The sequence below is a fragment of the Heptranchias perlo genome, unplaced genomic scaffold (assembly GCF_035084215.1).
Source record: "Heptranchias perlo isolate sHepPer1 unplaced genomic scaffold, sHepPer1.hap1 HAP1_SCAFFOLD_143, whole genome shotgun sequence".
In the NCBI taxonomy this organism is placed as follows: domain Eukaryota; kingdom Metazoa; phylum Chordata; class Chondrichthyes; order Hexanchiformes; family Hexanchidae; genus Heptranchias; species Heptranchias perlo.
The window spans coordinates 243,441-259,782 of record NW_027138678.1 but is presented as its reverse complement, the minus strand read 5'-3'; the positions used below and the strand labels follow the sequence as shown (position 1 = coordinate 259,782).

The 16,342-nt window shown below is 48.2% G+C and overlaps 1 protein-coding gene across 1 annotated transcript in view; it reads right to left on the bottom strand.

Annotated features, from left to right (window-relative positions):
• The window catches only part of LOC137308896 (deleted in malignant brain tumors 1 protein-like), a 64,416-nt gene extending 50,604 nt beyond the window's left edge, over window positions 1-13,812 (bottom strand). The window contains exon 1 of the mRNA XM_067977333.1: window positions 13,493-13,812. Within this exon, the coding sequence (XP_067833434.1) occupies window positions 13,493-13,706 (214 nt within the window). The 5' untranslated portion in view covers window positions 13,707-13,812. The remainder of the gene's footprint in view (window positions 1-13,492) is intronic.
• Window positions 13,813-16,342: the final 2,530 nt, after the last annotated feature.

Below are 16,342 nucleotides of genomic sequence, written 5' to 3'. Positions count from 1 at the left end.
GGATGGGTTAATGGGATGAGGGATGAATGGGATGGGTTAATGGGATGAGGGATGAGTGGGATGGGTTAATAGGATGAGGGATGAATGGGATGGGTTAATGGGATGAGGGATGAATGGGATGGGTTAATAGGATGAGGGATGAGTGGGATGGGTTAATGGGATGAGGGATGAATGGGATGGGTTTATAGGATGAGGGATGAGTGGGATGGGTTAATGGGATGAGGGATGAATGGGATGGGTTAATGGGATGAGGGATGAATGGGATGGGTTAATGGGATGAGGGTTGAATGGGATGAGTTAATAGGATGAGGGATGAGTGGGATGGGTTAATAGGATGAGGGATGAATGGGATGGGTTAATGGGATGAGGGATGAATGGGATGGGTTAATGGGATGAGGGATGAATGGGATGGGTTAATAGGATGAGGGATGAGTGGGATGGGTTAATGGGATGAGGGATGAATGGGATGGGTTAATGGGATCAGGGATGAATGGGATGGGTTAATAGGATGAGGGATGAGTGGGATGGGTTAATGGGATGAGGGATGAATGGGATGGGTTAATAGGATGAGGGATGAGTGGGATGGGTTAATGGGATGAGGGATGAATGGGATGGGTTAATAGGATGAGGGATGAGTGGGATGGGTTAATGGGATGAGGGATGAATGGGATGGGTTAATGGGATGAGGGATGAATGGGATGGGTTAATAGGATGAGGGATGAATGGGATGGATTAATGGGATGAGGGATGAGTGGGATGAGTTAATGGGATGAGTAATGACTGGGATGGGTTAATAGGATGAGGGATGAATGGGATGGGTTAATAGGATGAGGGATGAGTGGGATGGGTTAATGGGATGAGGGATGAATGGGATGGGTTAATAGGATGAGGGATGAATGGGATGGGTTAATGGGATGAGGGATGAGTGGGATGGGTTAATGGGATGAGGGATGAGTGGGATGTGTTAATGGGATGCGGGATGAGTGGGATGGGTTAATGGGATGCGGGATGAATGGGATGGGTTAATAGGATGAGGGATGAATGGGATGGGTTAATAGGATGAGGGATGAATGGGATGGGTTAATGGGATGAGGGATGAATGGGATGGGTTAATGGGATGAGGGATGAGTGGGATGGGTTAATGGGATGAGGGATGAATGGGATGGGTTAATGGGATGAGGGATGAGTGGGATGGGTTAATAGGATGAGGGATGAGTGGGATGGGTTTATAGGATGAGGGATGAGTGGGATGGGTTAATAGGATGAGGGATGAATGGGATGGGTTAATGGGATGAGGGATGAATGGGATGGGTTAATGGGATGAGGGATGAATGGGATGGGTTAATGGGATGAGGGATGAGTGGGATGGGTTTATAGGATGAGGGATGAGTGGGATGGGTTAATAGGATGAGGGATGAATGGGATGGGTTAATGGGATGAGGGATGAATGGGATGGGTTAATAGGATGAGGGATGAATGGGATGGGTTAATGGGATGAGGGATGAATGGGATGGGTTTATAGGATGAGGGATGAGTGGGATGGGTTAATGGGATGAGGGATGAGTGGGATGGGTTAATGGGATGAGGGATGAATGGGATGGGTTAATAGGATGAGGGATGAGTGGGATGGGTTAATGGGATGAGGGATGAATGGGATGGGTTAATGGGATGAGGGATGAATGGGATGGGTTAATAGGATGAGGGATGAATGGGATGGGTTAATAGGATCAGGGATGAATGGGATGGGTTAATGGGATGAGGGATGAATGGGATGGGTTAATAGGATGAGGGATGAATGGGATGGGTTAATGGGATGAGGGATGAGTGGGATGGGTTAATGGGATGAGGGATGAATGGGATGGGTTAATAGGATGAGGGATGAATGGGATGGGTTAATGGGATGCTGGATGAATGGGATGGGTTAATAGGATGAGGGATGAGTGGGATGGGTTAATAGGATGAGGGATGAATGGGATGGGTTAATGGGATGAGGGATGAATGGGATGGGTTAATGGGATGAGGGATGAGTGGGATGGGTTAATGGGATGCGGGATGAATGGGATGGGTTAATAGGATGAGGGATGAATGGGATGGGTTAATAGGATGAGGGATGAGTGGGATGGGTTAATAGGATGAGGGATGAATGGGATGGGTTAATGGGATGAGGGATGAATGGGATGGGTTAATAGGATGAGGGATGAATGGGATGGGTTAATGGGATGAGGGATGAATGGGATGGGTTAATGGGATGAGGGATGAATGGGATGGGTTTATAGGATGAGGGATGAGTGGGATGGGTTAATGGGATGAGGGATGAATGGGATGGGTTAATGGGATGAGGGATGAATGGGATGGGTTAATACGATGAGGGATGAATGGGATGGGGTAATAGGATGAGGGATGAATGGGATGGGTTAATAGGATGAGGGATGAATGGGATGGGTTAATGGGATGAGGGATGAATGGGATGGGTTAATGGGATGAGGGATGAATGGAATGGGTTAATAGGATGAGGGATGAATGGGATGGGTTAATACGATGAGGGATGAATGGGATGGGTTAATAGGATGAGGGATGAATGGGATGGGTTAATAGGATGAGGGATGAATGGGATGGGTTAATAGGATAAGGGATGAATGGGATGGGTTAATGGGATGAGGGATGAATGGGATGGGTTAATAGGATGAGGGATGAATGGGATGGGTTAATGGGATGAGGGATGAATGGAATGGGTTAATAGGATGAGGGATGAATGGGATGGGTTAATGGGATGAGGGATGAATGGGATGGGTTAATAGGATAAGGGATGAATGGGATGGGTTAATGGGATGAGGGATGAATGGGATGGGTTAATAGGATGAGGGATGAATGGGATGGGTTAATGGGATGAGGGATGAATGGAATGGGTTAATAGGATGAGGGATGAATGGGATGGGTTAATAGGATGAGGGATGAATGGGATGGGTTAATAGGATGAGGGATGAATGGGATGGGTTTATAGGATGAGGGATGAGTGGGATGGGTTAATGGGATGAGGGATGAATGGGATGGGTTAATGGGATGAGGGATGAATGGGATGGGTTAATGGGATGAGGGATGAATGGGATGGGTTAATGGGATGAGGGATGAATGGGATGGGTTAATGGGATGAGGGATGAGTGGGATGGGTTAATAGGATGAGGGATGAATGGGATGGGTTAATGGGATGAGGGATGAATGGGATGGGTTAATAGGATGAGGGATGAATGGGATGGGTTAATGGGATGAGGGATGAATGGAATGGGTTAATAGGATGAGGGATGAATGGGATGGGTTAATAGGATGAGGGATGAGTGGGATGGGTTTATAGGATGAGGGATGAATGGAATGGGTTAATGGGATGAGGGATGAATGGGATGGGTTAATGGGATGAGGGATGAATGGGATGGGTTAATGGGATGAGGGATGAATGGGATGGGTTAATGGGATGAGGGATGAATGGGATGGGTTAATAGGATGAGGGATGAATGGGATGGGTTAATAGGATGAGGGATGAATGGGATGGGTTAATGGGATGAGGGATGAATGGAATGGGTTAATAGGATGAGGGATGAATGGGATGGGTTAATGGGATGAGGGATGAATGGGATGGGTTAATAGGATGAGGGATGAATGGGATGGGTTTATAGGATGAGGGATGAGTGGGATGGGTTAATGGGATGAGGGATGAATGGGATGGGTTAATGGGATGAGGGATGAATGGGATGGGTTAATAGGATGAGGGATGAATGGGATGGGTTAATAGGATGAGGGATGAATGGGATGGGTTAATGGGATGAGGGATGAATGGAATGGGTTAATAGGATGAGGGATGAATGGGATGGGTTAATGGGATGAGGGATGAATGGAATGGGTTAATAGGATGAGGGATGAATGGGATGGGTTAATGGGATGAGGGATGAATGGAATGGGTTAATAGGATGAGGGATGAATGGGATGGGTTAATAGGATGAGGGATGAATGGGATGGGTTAATAGGATGAGGGATGAATGGGATGGGTTAATGGGATGAGGGATGAGTGGGATGGGTTAATAGGATGAGGGATGAATGGGATGGGTTAATGGGATGAGGGATGAATGGAATGGGTTAATAGGATGAGGGATGAATGGGATGGGTTAATGGGATGAGGGATGAATGGAATGGGTTAATAGGATGAGGGATGAATGGGATGGGTTAATGGGATGAGGGATGAGTGGGATGGGTTAATGGGATGAGGGATGAATGGGATGGGTTAATAGGATGAGGGATGAATGGGATGGGTTAATGGGATGAGGGATGAATGGAATGGGTTAATAGGATGAGGGATGAATGGGATGGGTTAATGGGATGAGGGATGAATGGAATGGGTTAATAGGATGAGGGATGAATGGGATGGGTTAATGGGATGAGGGATGAATGGGATGGGTTAATGGGATGAGGGATGAATGGGATGGGTTAATGGGATGAGGGATGAATGGGATGGGTTAATGGGATGAGGGATGAATGGGATGGGTTAATGGGATGAGGGATGAGTGGGATGGGTTAATAGGATGAGGGATGAGTGGGATGGGTTAATGGGATGAGGGATGAATGGGATGGGTTAATAGGATGAGGGATGAATGGGATGGGTTAATGGGATGAGGGATGAATGGAATGGGTTAATAGGATGAGGGATGAATGGGATGGGTTAATGGGATGAGGGATGAATGGAATGGGTTAATAGGATGAGGGATGAATGGGATGGGTTAATGGGATGAGGGATGAATGGGATGGGTTAATGGGATGAGGGATGAATGGGATGGGTTAATGGGATGAGGGATGAATGGGATGGGTTAATGGGATGAGGGATGAATGGGATGGGTTAATGGGATGAGGGATGAATGGGATGGGTTAATAGGATGAGGGATGAGTGGGATGGGTTAATGGGATGAGGGATGAATGGGATGGGTTAATAGGATGAGGGATGAATGGGATGGATTAATGGGATGAGGGATGAGTGGGATGAGTTAATGGGATGAGGGATGAGTGGGATGGGTTAATGGGATGAGGGATGAATGGGATGGGTTAATGGGATGAGGGATGAATGGGATGGGTTAATAGGATGAGGGATGAATGGGATGAGTTAATGGGATGAGGGATGAGTGGGATGGGTTAATAGGATGAGGGATGAATGGAATGGGTTAATGGGATGAGGGATGAATGGGATGGGTTAATGGGATGAGGGATGAATGGGATGGGTTAATAGGATGAGGGATGAATGGGATGGGTTAATGGGATGAGGGATGAATGGGATGAGTTAATGGGATGAGGGATGAGTGGGATGGGTTAATGGGATGAGGGATGAATGGGATGGGTTAATGGGATGAGGGATGAATGGGATGGGTTAATAGGATGAGGGTTGAATGGGATGAGTTAATAGGATGAGGGATGAGTGGGATGGGTTAATGGGATGAGGGATGAATGGGATGGGTTAATAGGATGAGGGATGAATGGGATGGGTTAATAGGATGAGGGATGAATGGGATGGGTTAATGGGATGAGGGATGAATGGGATGGGTTAATGGGATGAGCGATGAGTGGGATGGGTTAATGGGATGAGGGATGAATGGGATGGGTTAATGGGATGAGGGATGAATGGGATGGGTTAATGGGATGAGCGATGAGTGGGATGGGTTAATGGGATGAGGGATGAATGGGATGGGTTAATGGGATGAGGGATGAGTGGGATGGGTTGATAGGATGAGGGATGAATGGGATGGGTTAATGGGATGAGGGATGAATGGGATGGGTTAATGGGATGAGGGATGAATGGGATGGGTTAATGGGATGAGGGATGAATGGGATGGGTTAATGGGTTGAGGGATGAATGGGATGGGTTAATGGGATGAGGGATGAATGGGATGGGTTAATGGGATGAGGGATGAATGGGATGGGTTAATAGGATGAGGGATGAATGGGATGGGTTAATGGGATGAGGGATGAGTGGGATGGGTTAATAGGATGAGGGATGAATGGGATGGGTTAATGGGATGAGGGATGAGTGGGATGGGTTAATGGGATGAGGGATGAGTGGGATGGGTTAATGGGATGAGGGATGAATGGGATGGGTTAATAGGATGAGGGATGAATGGGATGGGTTAATGGGATGAGGGATGAATGGGATGGGTTAATAGGATGAGGGATGAATGGGATGGGTTTATAGGATGAGGGATGAGTGGGATGGGTTAATGGGATGAGGGATGAATGGGATGGGTTAATGGGATGAGGGATGAGTGGGATGGGTTAATAGGATGAGGGATGAATGGGATGGGTTAATGGGATGAGGGATGAATGGGATGGGTTAATAGGATGAGGCATGAGTGGGATGGGTTAATGGGATGAGGGATGAATGGGATGGGTTTATAGGATGAGGGATGAGTGGGATGGGTTAATGGGATGAGGGATGAATGGGATGGGTTAATGGGATGAGGGTTGAATGGGATGAGTTAATAGGATGAGGGATGAGTGGGATGGGTTAATAGGATGAGGGATGAATGGGATGGGTTAATGGGATGAGGGATGAATGGGATGGGTTAATGGGATGAGGGATGAATGGGATGGGTTAATAGGATGAGGGATGAGTGGGATGGGTTAATGGGATGAGGGATGAATGGGATGGGTTAATGGGATCAGGGATGAATGGGATGGGTTAATAGGATGAGGGATGAGTGGGATGGGTTAATGGGATGAGGGATGAATGGGATGGGTTAATAGGATGAGGGATGAGTGGGATGGGTTAATGGGATGAGGGATGAATGGGATGGGTTAATAGGATGAGGGATGAGTGGGATGGGTTAATGGGATGAGGGATGAATGGGATGGGTTAATGGGATGAGGGATGAATGGGATGGGTTAATAGGATGAGGGATGAATGGGATGGATTAATGGGATGAGGGATGAGTGGGATGAGTTAATGGGATGAGTAATGACTGGGATGGGTTAATAGGATGAGGGATGAATGGGATGGGTTAATAGGATGAGGGATGAGTGGGATGGGTTAATGGGATGAGGGATGAATGGGATGGGTTAATAGGATGAGGGATGAATGGGATGGGTTAATGGGATGAGGGATGAGTGGGATGGGTTAATGGGATGAGGGATGAGTGGGATGTGTTAATGGGATGCGGGATGAGTGGGATGGGTTAATGGGATGCGGGATGAATGGGATGGGTTAATAGGATGAGGGATGAATGGGATGGGTTAATAGGATGAGGGATGAATGGGATGGGTTAATGGGATGAGGGATGAATGGGATGGGTTAATGGGATGAGGGATGAGTGGGATGGGTTAATGGGATGAGGGATGAATGGGATGGGTTAATAGGATGAGGGATGAATGGGATGGGTTAATGGGATGAGGGATGAATGGGATGGGTTAATGGGATGAGGGATGAGTGGGATGGGTTAATGGGATGAGGGATGAATGGGATGGGTTAATGGGATGAGGGATGAATGGGATGGGTTTATAGGATGAGGGATGAATGGGATGGGTTAATGGGATGAGGGATGAGTGGGATGGGTTAATGGGATGAGGGATGAATGGGATGGGTTAATAGGATGAGGGATGAATGGGATGGGTTAATAGGATGAGGGATGAGTGGGATGGGTTAATGGGATGAGGGATGAATGGGATGGGTTAATGGGATGAGGGATGAATGGGATGGGTTAATGGGATGAGGGATGAGTGGGATGGGTTTATAGGATGAGGGATGAGTGGGATGGGTTAATAGGATGAGGGATGAATGGGATGGGTTAATGGGATGAGGGATGAGTGGGATGGGTTAATGGGATGAGGGATGAATGGGATGGGTTAATGGGATGCGGGATGAATGGGATGGGTTAATAGGATGAGGGATGAGTGGGATGGGTTAATAGGATGAGGGATGAATGGGATGGGTTAATGGGATGAGGGATGAATGGGATGGGTTAATGGGATGAGGGATGAGTGGGATGGGTTAATGGGATGCGGGATGAATGGGATGGGTTAATAGGATGAGGGATGAATGGGATGGGTTAATAGGATGAGGGATGAATGGGATGGGTTTATAGGATGAGGGATGAGTGGGATGGGTTAATGGGATGAGGGATGAATGGGATGGGTTAATGGGATGAGGGATGAATGGGATGGGTTAATACGATGAGGGATGAATGGGATGGGTTAATAGGATGAGGGATGAATGGAATGGGTTAATAGGATGAGGGATGAATGGGATGTGTTAATGGGATGAGGGATGAATGGGATAGGTTAATGGGATGAGGGATGAATGGGATGGGTTAATGGGATGAGGGATGAATGGGATGGGTTAATAGGATGAGGGATGAATGGGATGGGTTAATGGGATGAGGGATGAATGGAATGGGTTAATAGGATGAGGGATGAATGGGATGGGTTAATAGGATGAGGGATGAATGGGATGGGTTAATAGGATGAGGGATGAATGGGATGGGTTAATAGGATGAGGGATGAATGGGATGGGTTAATGGGATGAGGGATGAATGGGATGGGTTTATAGGATGAGGGATGAGTGGGATGGGTTAATAGGATGAGGGATGAATGGGATGGGTTAATAGGATGAGGGATGAATGGGATGGGTTAATAGGATGAGGGATGAATGGGATGGGTTAATAGGATGAGGGATGAATGGGATGGGTTAATGGGATGAGGGATGAATGGGATGGGTTAATAGGATGAGGGATGAATGGGATGGGTTAATGGGATGAGGGATGAATGGGATGGGTTAATAGGATGAGGGATGAATGGGATGGGTTAATGGGATGAGGGATGAATGGAATGGGTTAATAGGATGAGGGATGAATGGGATGGGTTAATAGGATGAGGGATGAATGGGATGGGTTAATAGGATGAGGGATGAATGGGATGGGTTAATAGGATGAGGGATGAATGGGATGGGTTAATGGGATGAGGGATGAATGGGATGGGTTTATAGGATGAGGGATGAGTGGGATGGGTTAATGGGATGAGGGATGAATGGGATGGGTTAATGGGATGAGGGATGAATGGAATGGGTTAATAGGATGAGGGATGAATGGGATGGGTTAATGGGATGAGGGATGAATGGGATGGGTTAATAGGATGAGGGATGAGTGGGATGGGTTAATACGATGAGGGATGAATGGGATGGGGTAATAGGATGAGGGATGAATGGGATGGGTTAATGGGATGAGGGATGAATGGGATGGGTTAATAGGATGAGGGATGAATGGGATGGGTTAATAGGATGAGGGATGAATGGGATGGGTTAATGGGATGAGGGATGAATGGGATGGGTTAATAGGATGAGGGATGAGTGGGATGGGTTAATAGGATGAGGGATGAATGGGATGGGTTAATGGGATGAGGGATGAATGGAATGGGTTAATAGGATGAGGGATGAATGGGATGGGTTAATAGGATGAGGGATGAATGGGATGGGTTAATGGGATGAGGGATGAATGGGATGGGTTAATGGGATGAGGGATGAATGGGATGGGTTAATGGGATGAGGGATGAATGGGATGGGTTAATGGGATGAGGGATGAATGGGATGGGTTAATAGGATGAGGGATGAGTGGGATGGGTTAATGGGATGAGGGATGAATGGGATGGGTTAATAGGATGAGGGATGAATGGGATGGGTTAATAGGATGAGGGATGAATGGGATGGGTTAATAGGATGAGGGATGAATGGGATGGATTAATGGGATGAGGGATGAGTGGGATGAGTTAATGGGATGAGGGATGAGTGGGATGGGTTAATGGGATGAGGGATGAATGGGATGGGTTAATGGGATGAGGGATGAATGGGATGGGTTAATAGGATGAGGGATGAATGGGATGAGTTAATGGGATGAGGGATGAGTGGGATGGGTTAATAGGATGAGGGATGAATGGAATGGGTTAATGGGATGAGGGATGAATGGGATGGGTTAATGGGATGAGGGATGAATGGGATGGGTTAATAGGATGAGGGATGAATGGGATGGGTTAATGGGATGAGGGATGAGTGGGATGGGTTAATGGGATGAGGGATGAATGGGATGAGTTAATGGGATGAGGGATGAGTGGGATGGGTTAATAGGATGAGGGATGAATGGGATGGGTTAATGGGATGAGGGATGAGTGGGATGGGTTAATGGGATGAGGGATGAATGGGATGAGTTAATGGGATGAGGGATGAATGGGATGGGTTAATGGGATGAGGGATGAATGGGATGGGTTAATGGGATGAGGGATGAATGGGATGGGTTAATGGGATGAGGGATGAATGGGATGGGTTAATAGGATGAGGGTTGAATGGGATGAGTTAATAGGATGAGGGATGAGTGGGATGGGTTAATGGGATGAGGGATGAATGGGATGGGTTAATAGGATGAGGGATGAGTGGGATGGGTTAATAGGATGAGGGTTGAATGGGATGAGTTAATAGGATGAGGGATGAGTGGGATGGGTTAATGGGATGAGGGATGAATGGGATGGGTTAATAGGATGAGGGATGAGTGGGATGGGTTAATAGGATGAGGGATGAATGGGATGGGTTAATAGGATGAGGGATGAATGGGATGGGTTAATAGGATGAGGGATGAATGGGATGGGTTAATGGGATGAGGGATGAATGGGATGGGTTAATGGGATGAGCGATGAGTGGGATGGGTTAATGGGATGAGGGATGAATGGGATGGGTTAATGGGATGAGGGATGAATGGGATGGGTTAATGGGATGAGCGATGAGTGGGATGGGTTAATGGGATGAGGGATGAATGGGATGGGTTAATGGGATGAGGGATGAGTGGGATGGGTTGATAGGATGAGGGATGAATGGGATGGGTTAATGGGATGAGGGATGAATGGGATGGGTTAATGGGATGAGGGATGAATGGGATGGGTTAATGGGATGAGGGATGAATGGGATGGGTTAATGGGATGAGGGATGAATGGGATGGGTTAATAGGATGAGGGATGAATGGGATGGGTTAATGGGATGAGGGATGAGTGGGATGGGTTAATAGGATGAGGGATGAATGGGATGGGTTAATGGGATGAGGGATGAGTGGGATGGGTTAATGGGATGAGGGATGAGTGGGATGGGTTAATGGGATGAGGGATGAATGGGATGGGTTAATAGGATGAGGGATGAATGGGATGGGTTAATGGGATGAGGGATGAATGGGATGGGTTAATGGGATGAGTAATGAATGGGATGGGTTAATGGGATGAGGGATGAATGGGATGAGTTAATAGGATGAGGGATGAGTGGGATGGGTTAATAGGATGAGGGATGAATGGGATGGGTTAATAGGATAAGGGATGAGTGGGATGGGTTAATAGGATGAGGGATGAATGGGATGGGTTAATGGGATGAGGGATGAATGGGATGGGTTAATGGGATGAGGGATGAGTGGGATGGGTTAATGGGATGAGGGATGAGTGGGATGGGTTAATGGGATGAGGGATGAATGGGATGGGTTATTAGGATGAGGGATGAATGGGATGGGTTAATGGGATGAGGGATGAATGGGATGGGTTAATAGGATGAGGGATGAATGGGATGAGTTAATAGGATGAGGGATGAGTGGGATGGGTTAATGGGATGAGGGATGAATGGGATGGGTTAATGGGATGAGGGATGAATGGGATGAGTTAATTGGATGAGGGATGAGTGGGATGGGTTAATGGGATGAGGGATGAGTGGGATGGGTTAATGGGATGAGGGATGAATGGGATGGGTTAATGGGATGAGTAATGAATGGGATGGGTTAATGGGATGAGGGATGAATGGGATGAGTTAATAGGATGAGGGATGAGTGGGATGGGTTAATGGGATGAGGGATGAATGGGATGGGTTTATAGGATGAGGGATGAATGGGATGGGTTAATAGGATGAGGGATGAGTGGGATGGGTTAATGGGATGAGGGATGAATGGGATGGGTTTATAGGATGAGGGATGAATGGGATGTGTTAATGGGATGAGGGATGAATGGGATGGGTTAATGGGATGAGGGATGAGTGGGATGGGTTAATGGGATGAGGGATGAGTGGGATGGGTTAATAGGATGAGGGATGAGTGGGATGGGTTAATAAGATGAGGGATGAGTGGGATGGGTTAATGGGATGAGGGATGAATGGGATGGGTTAATGGGATGAGGGATGAGTGGGATGGGTTAATAGGATGAGGGATGAATGGGATGGGTTAATGGGATGAGGGATGAGTGGGATGGGTTAATGGGATGAGGGATGAATGGGATGGGTTAATAGGATGAGGGATGAGTGGGATGGGTTAATGGGATGAGGGATGAATGGGATGGGTTAATGGGATGAGGGATGAGTGGGATGGGTTAATGGGATGAGGGATGAGTGGGATGGGTTAATAGGATGAGGGATGAGTGGGATGGGTTAATGGGATGAGGGATGAATGGGATGGGTTAATAGGATGAGGGATGAATGGGATGGGTTAATAGGATGAGGGATGAATGGGATGGGTTAATGGGATGAGGGATGAATGGGATGGGTTAATAGGATGAGGGATGAATGGGATGGGTTAATAGGATGAGGGATGAATGGGATGGGTTAATGGGATGAGGGATGAATGGGATGGGTTAATAGGATGAGGGATGAATGGGATGGGTTAATAGGATGAGGGATGAATGGGATGGGTTAATGGGATGAGGGATGAATGGGATGGGTTAATGGGATGAGGGATGAATGGAATGGGTTAATAGGATGAGGGATGAATGGGATGGGTTAATGGGATGAGGGATGAATGGGATGGGTTAATAGGATGAGGGATGAATGGGATGGGTTAATGGGATGAGGGATGAATGGAATGGGTTAATAGGATGAGGGATGAATGGGATGGGTTAATGGGATGAGGGATGAATGGGATGGGTTAATAGGATGAGGGATGAATGGGATGGGTTAATGGGATGAGGGATGAATGGAATGGGTTAATAGGATGAGGGATGAATGGGATGGGTTAATGGGATGAGGGATGAATGGGATGGGTTAATGGGATGAGTAATGAATGGGATGAGAAATAGATAGTTTGGCAGACAGACAGACAGACAGACAGTTGGAGAGAGAGAGAGGGAGAGATTGATGGATAGATAGATAGATAAATAGTTGGACAGATAGATCGACAGACAGACAGACAGATAGATCGATAGATGGACAGACAGGCAGATAGACAGGCAGACAGACAGATGGACGGACAGACAGACAGACGGATAGACGGACAGATAGATAGGTAGACAGAGAGACAGACAGACAGACCGACAGACAGACCGACAGACAGACAGACAGACAGACCGACGGACAGACAGACGGACGGACAGACTCTATCCAGTCCAAACTCACGTTGATGTGACCCTGTCTGTGTTCCACTGAAGGTCGTGCCCCAGTTTCCCCCCTTTGCCCTGTCCGACCGGGCCCCTCACTCACCTTGATTACAAACCACGCCCGCGTCCTCCCTGTGATTGCAGTTGTGCTGGCCGAGGGGCTTCAGCGTGCACTCCGCCAGGGTCGCCTCCGAGCCCTCGCACTTGACGTCATCCAGCCAGATCTTCTCCGTTCCTTCGCCGAAGGTTGCCGAGCCTTGCGCCAGCTCGGCAAAGCCGCAGTTCATCTGGCGGCAAACCACCACCACGTCCGCCATGTCCCAGTAGTCGTCGCAGATGGTCCCCCACGTGTCATTGTGATAGACCTCGACTCGTCCGCTGCAGGGCTTGCTCCCGTTCACCAGTCTGAGTTTCAATTTCTCTAATGGGACATTGAAGCACCAAAAGTGAGCAACCTTAACTCGGTTGGAGACACCAGTTCATCCGGGAGGTCCGCCAGACTCAGGAGAACGTTTCGTCCTGTCCCCACCATTAAAACAAGGACCAAGAACAACAAACTGCATTCATATAGCGCCTTCAACGCAGTAAAACTTCCCTCAGCGCTTCACAGGAGCGACCATCAAACTAAATTCGATACCCGAGTCGCGTCAGGAGATAGCAGCACAGGGGACCAAAAGCTCGGTCGAGGAGATAGGTTTTAAGGAGCGTCTCAAAGGAGGAGAGAGAGAGAGAGAGAGAGCGGAGAGGGAATTGAGGGATTAGGGCCGAGGCAGCTGAAGGCATGGCCGCCAATGGCAGAGCGATTAAAATCGGGCAAGAGGCCAGAATTGGAGGAGCGCAGAGATCTCGGAGGGTCGTAGGGGCTGGAGGAGATTACAGAGATAGGGAGGGGGGCGAGGGACATGGAGGGATTTGAACAGGAGGATGAGAATTGTAGGGGCTGGAGGAGGTTACAGAGATAGGGAGGGGGGCGAGGGCCATGGAGGGATTTGAACAGGAGGATGAGAATTGTCGGGGCTGGAGGAGGTTACAGAGATAGGGAGGGGGATGCGAGGGACATGGAGGGATTTGAACAGGAGGATGAGAATTGTAGGGGCTGGAGGAGGTTACAGAGATAGGGAGGGGGGGTGAGGGACATGGAGGGATTTGAACAGGAGGATGAGAATTGTAGGGGCTGGAGGAGGTTACAGAGATAGGGAGGGGGGCGAGGGCCATGGAGGGATTTGAACAGGAGGATGAGAATTGTCGGGGCTGGAGGAGGTTACAGAGATAGGGAGGGGGATGCGAGGGACATGGAGGGATTTGAACAGGAGGATGAGAATTGTAGGGGGCTGGAGGGGGTTACAGAGATAGGGAGGGGGACGAGGGCCATGGAGAGATTTGAACAGGAGGTTGAGAATTGTAGGGGCCGGAGGAGGTTACAGAGATAGGGAGGGGGGCGAGGGCCATGGAGGGATTTGAACAGGAGGATGAGAATTGTCGGGGCTGGAGGAGGTTACAGAGATAGGGAGGGGGGGGTGAGGGACATGGAGGGATTTGAACAGGAGGATGAGAATTGTAGGGGCTGGAGGAGGTTACAGAGATAGGGAGGGGGGCGAGGGCCATGGAGGGATTTGAACAGGAGGATGAGAATTGTCGGGGCTGGAGGAGGTTACAGAGATAGGGAGGGGGATGCGAGGGACATGGAGGGATTTGAACAGGAGGATGAGAATTGTAGGGGGCTGGAGGGGGTTACAGAGATAGGGAGGGGGACGAGGGCCATGGAGAGATTTGAACAGGAGGTTGAGAATTGTAGGGGCCGGAGGAGGTTACAGAGATAGGGAGGGGGGGCGAGGGCCATGGAGGGATTTGAACAGGAGGATGAGAATTTTACCAAGAAGGAACTCACATGTATAAGAGACCTGTACAATCTCAGGATGTCCCGAAACACTTAAAGCCAATTATGGACTGTTGATGGGTAGTTTCAATTGTAATGCAGGGACACAGCAGCCAATTCACATCGAGTTACAAAGAGTCTGCAGCTCAGAAACAGGCCATTCGGCCCAACTGGTCTATCCCGGTGTTTATGCTCCACACGAGCCTCCTCCCTCCCCACTCCATCTCACCCTATCCTTCTATTCCTTTCTCCCTCATGTGTTTATCCAGATTCCCCTTAAATCCATCCACACTATTCACCTCAACTACTCCTTGTGGGAGCGAGTTCCACATTTTCACCACTCTCTGGGGAAAGAAGTTTCTCCTGAATTCCCGATTGGATTTATTAGTGACTCTCTTATATTTATGGCCCCCTAGTTCTGGTCTCCCCCCACAAGGGGAAACATCTTCTCTATGTCTACCCTATCGAACCCTTTCATAATCTTAAAGACCTCGATCAGGTCACCCCTCAGTCTTCTCTTTTCTGGAGAAAAGAGCCCCAGCCTGTTCAGTCTTTCCTGATAGTTTATAACCTCTCAGTTCTGGGATCATCCTTGTGAATTTATTTTGCACCTTCTCTAAGGTCTCTATAGCCTTTTTATAATATGGAGACCAGAACTGTGCACAGTGCTCCAAGTGTGGTCTAACCAAGGTATATGGAGACCAGAACTGTGCACAGTGCTCCAAGTGTGGTCTAACCAAGGTATATGGAGACCAGAACTGTGCACAGTGCTCCAAGTGTGGTCTAACCAAGGTATATGGAGACCAGAACTGTGCACAGTGCTCCAAGTGTGGTCTAACCAAGGTATATGGAGACCAGAACTGTGCACAGTGCTCCAAGTGTGGTCTAACCAAGGTATATGGAGATCAGAACTGTGCACAGTGCTCCAAGTGTGGTCTAACCAAGGTATATGGAGATCAGAACTGTGCACAGTGCTCCAAGTGTGGTCTAACCAAGGTTCTTTCCAAGTTTAACATAACTTCTCTGCTTTTCAATGCTATCCCTCTAGAAATGAACCCCAGTGCTTGATTTGCCTTT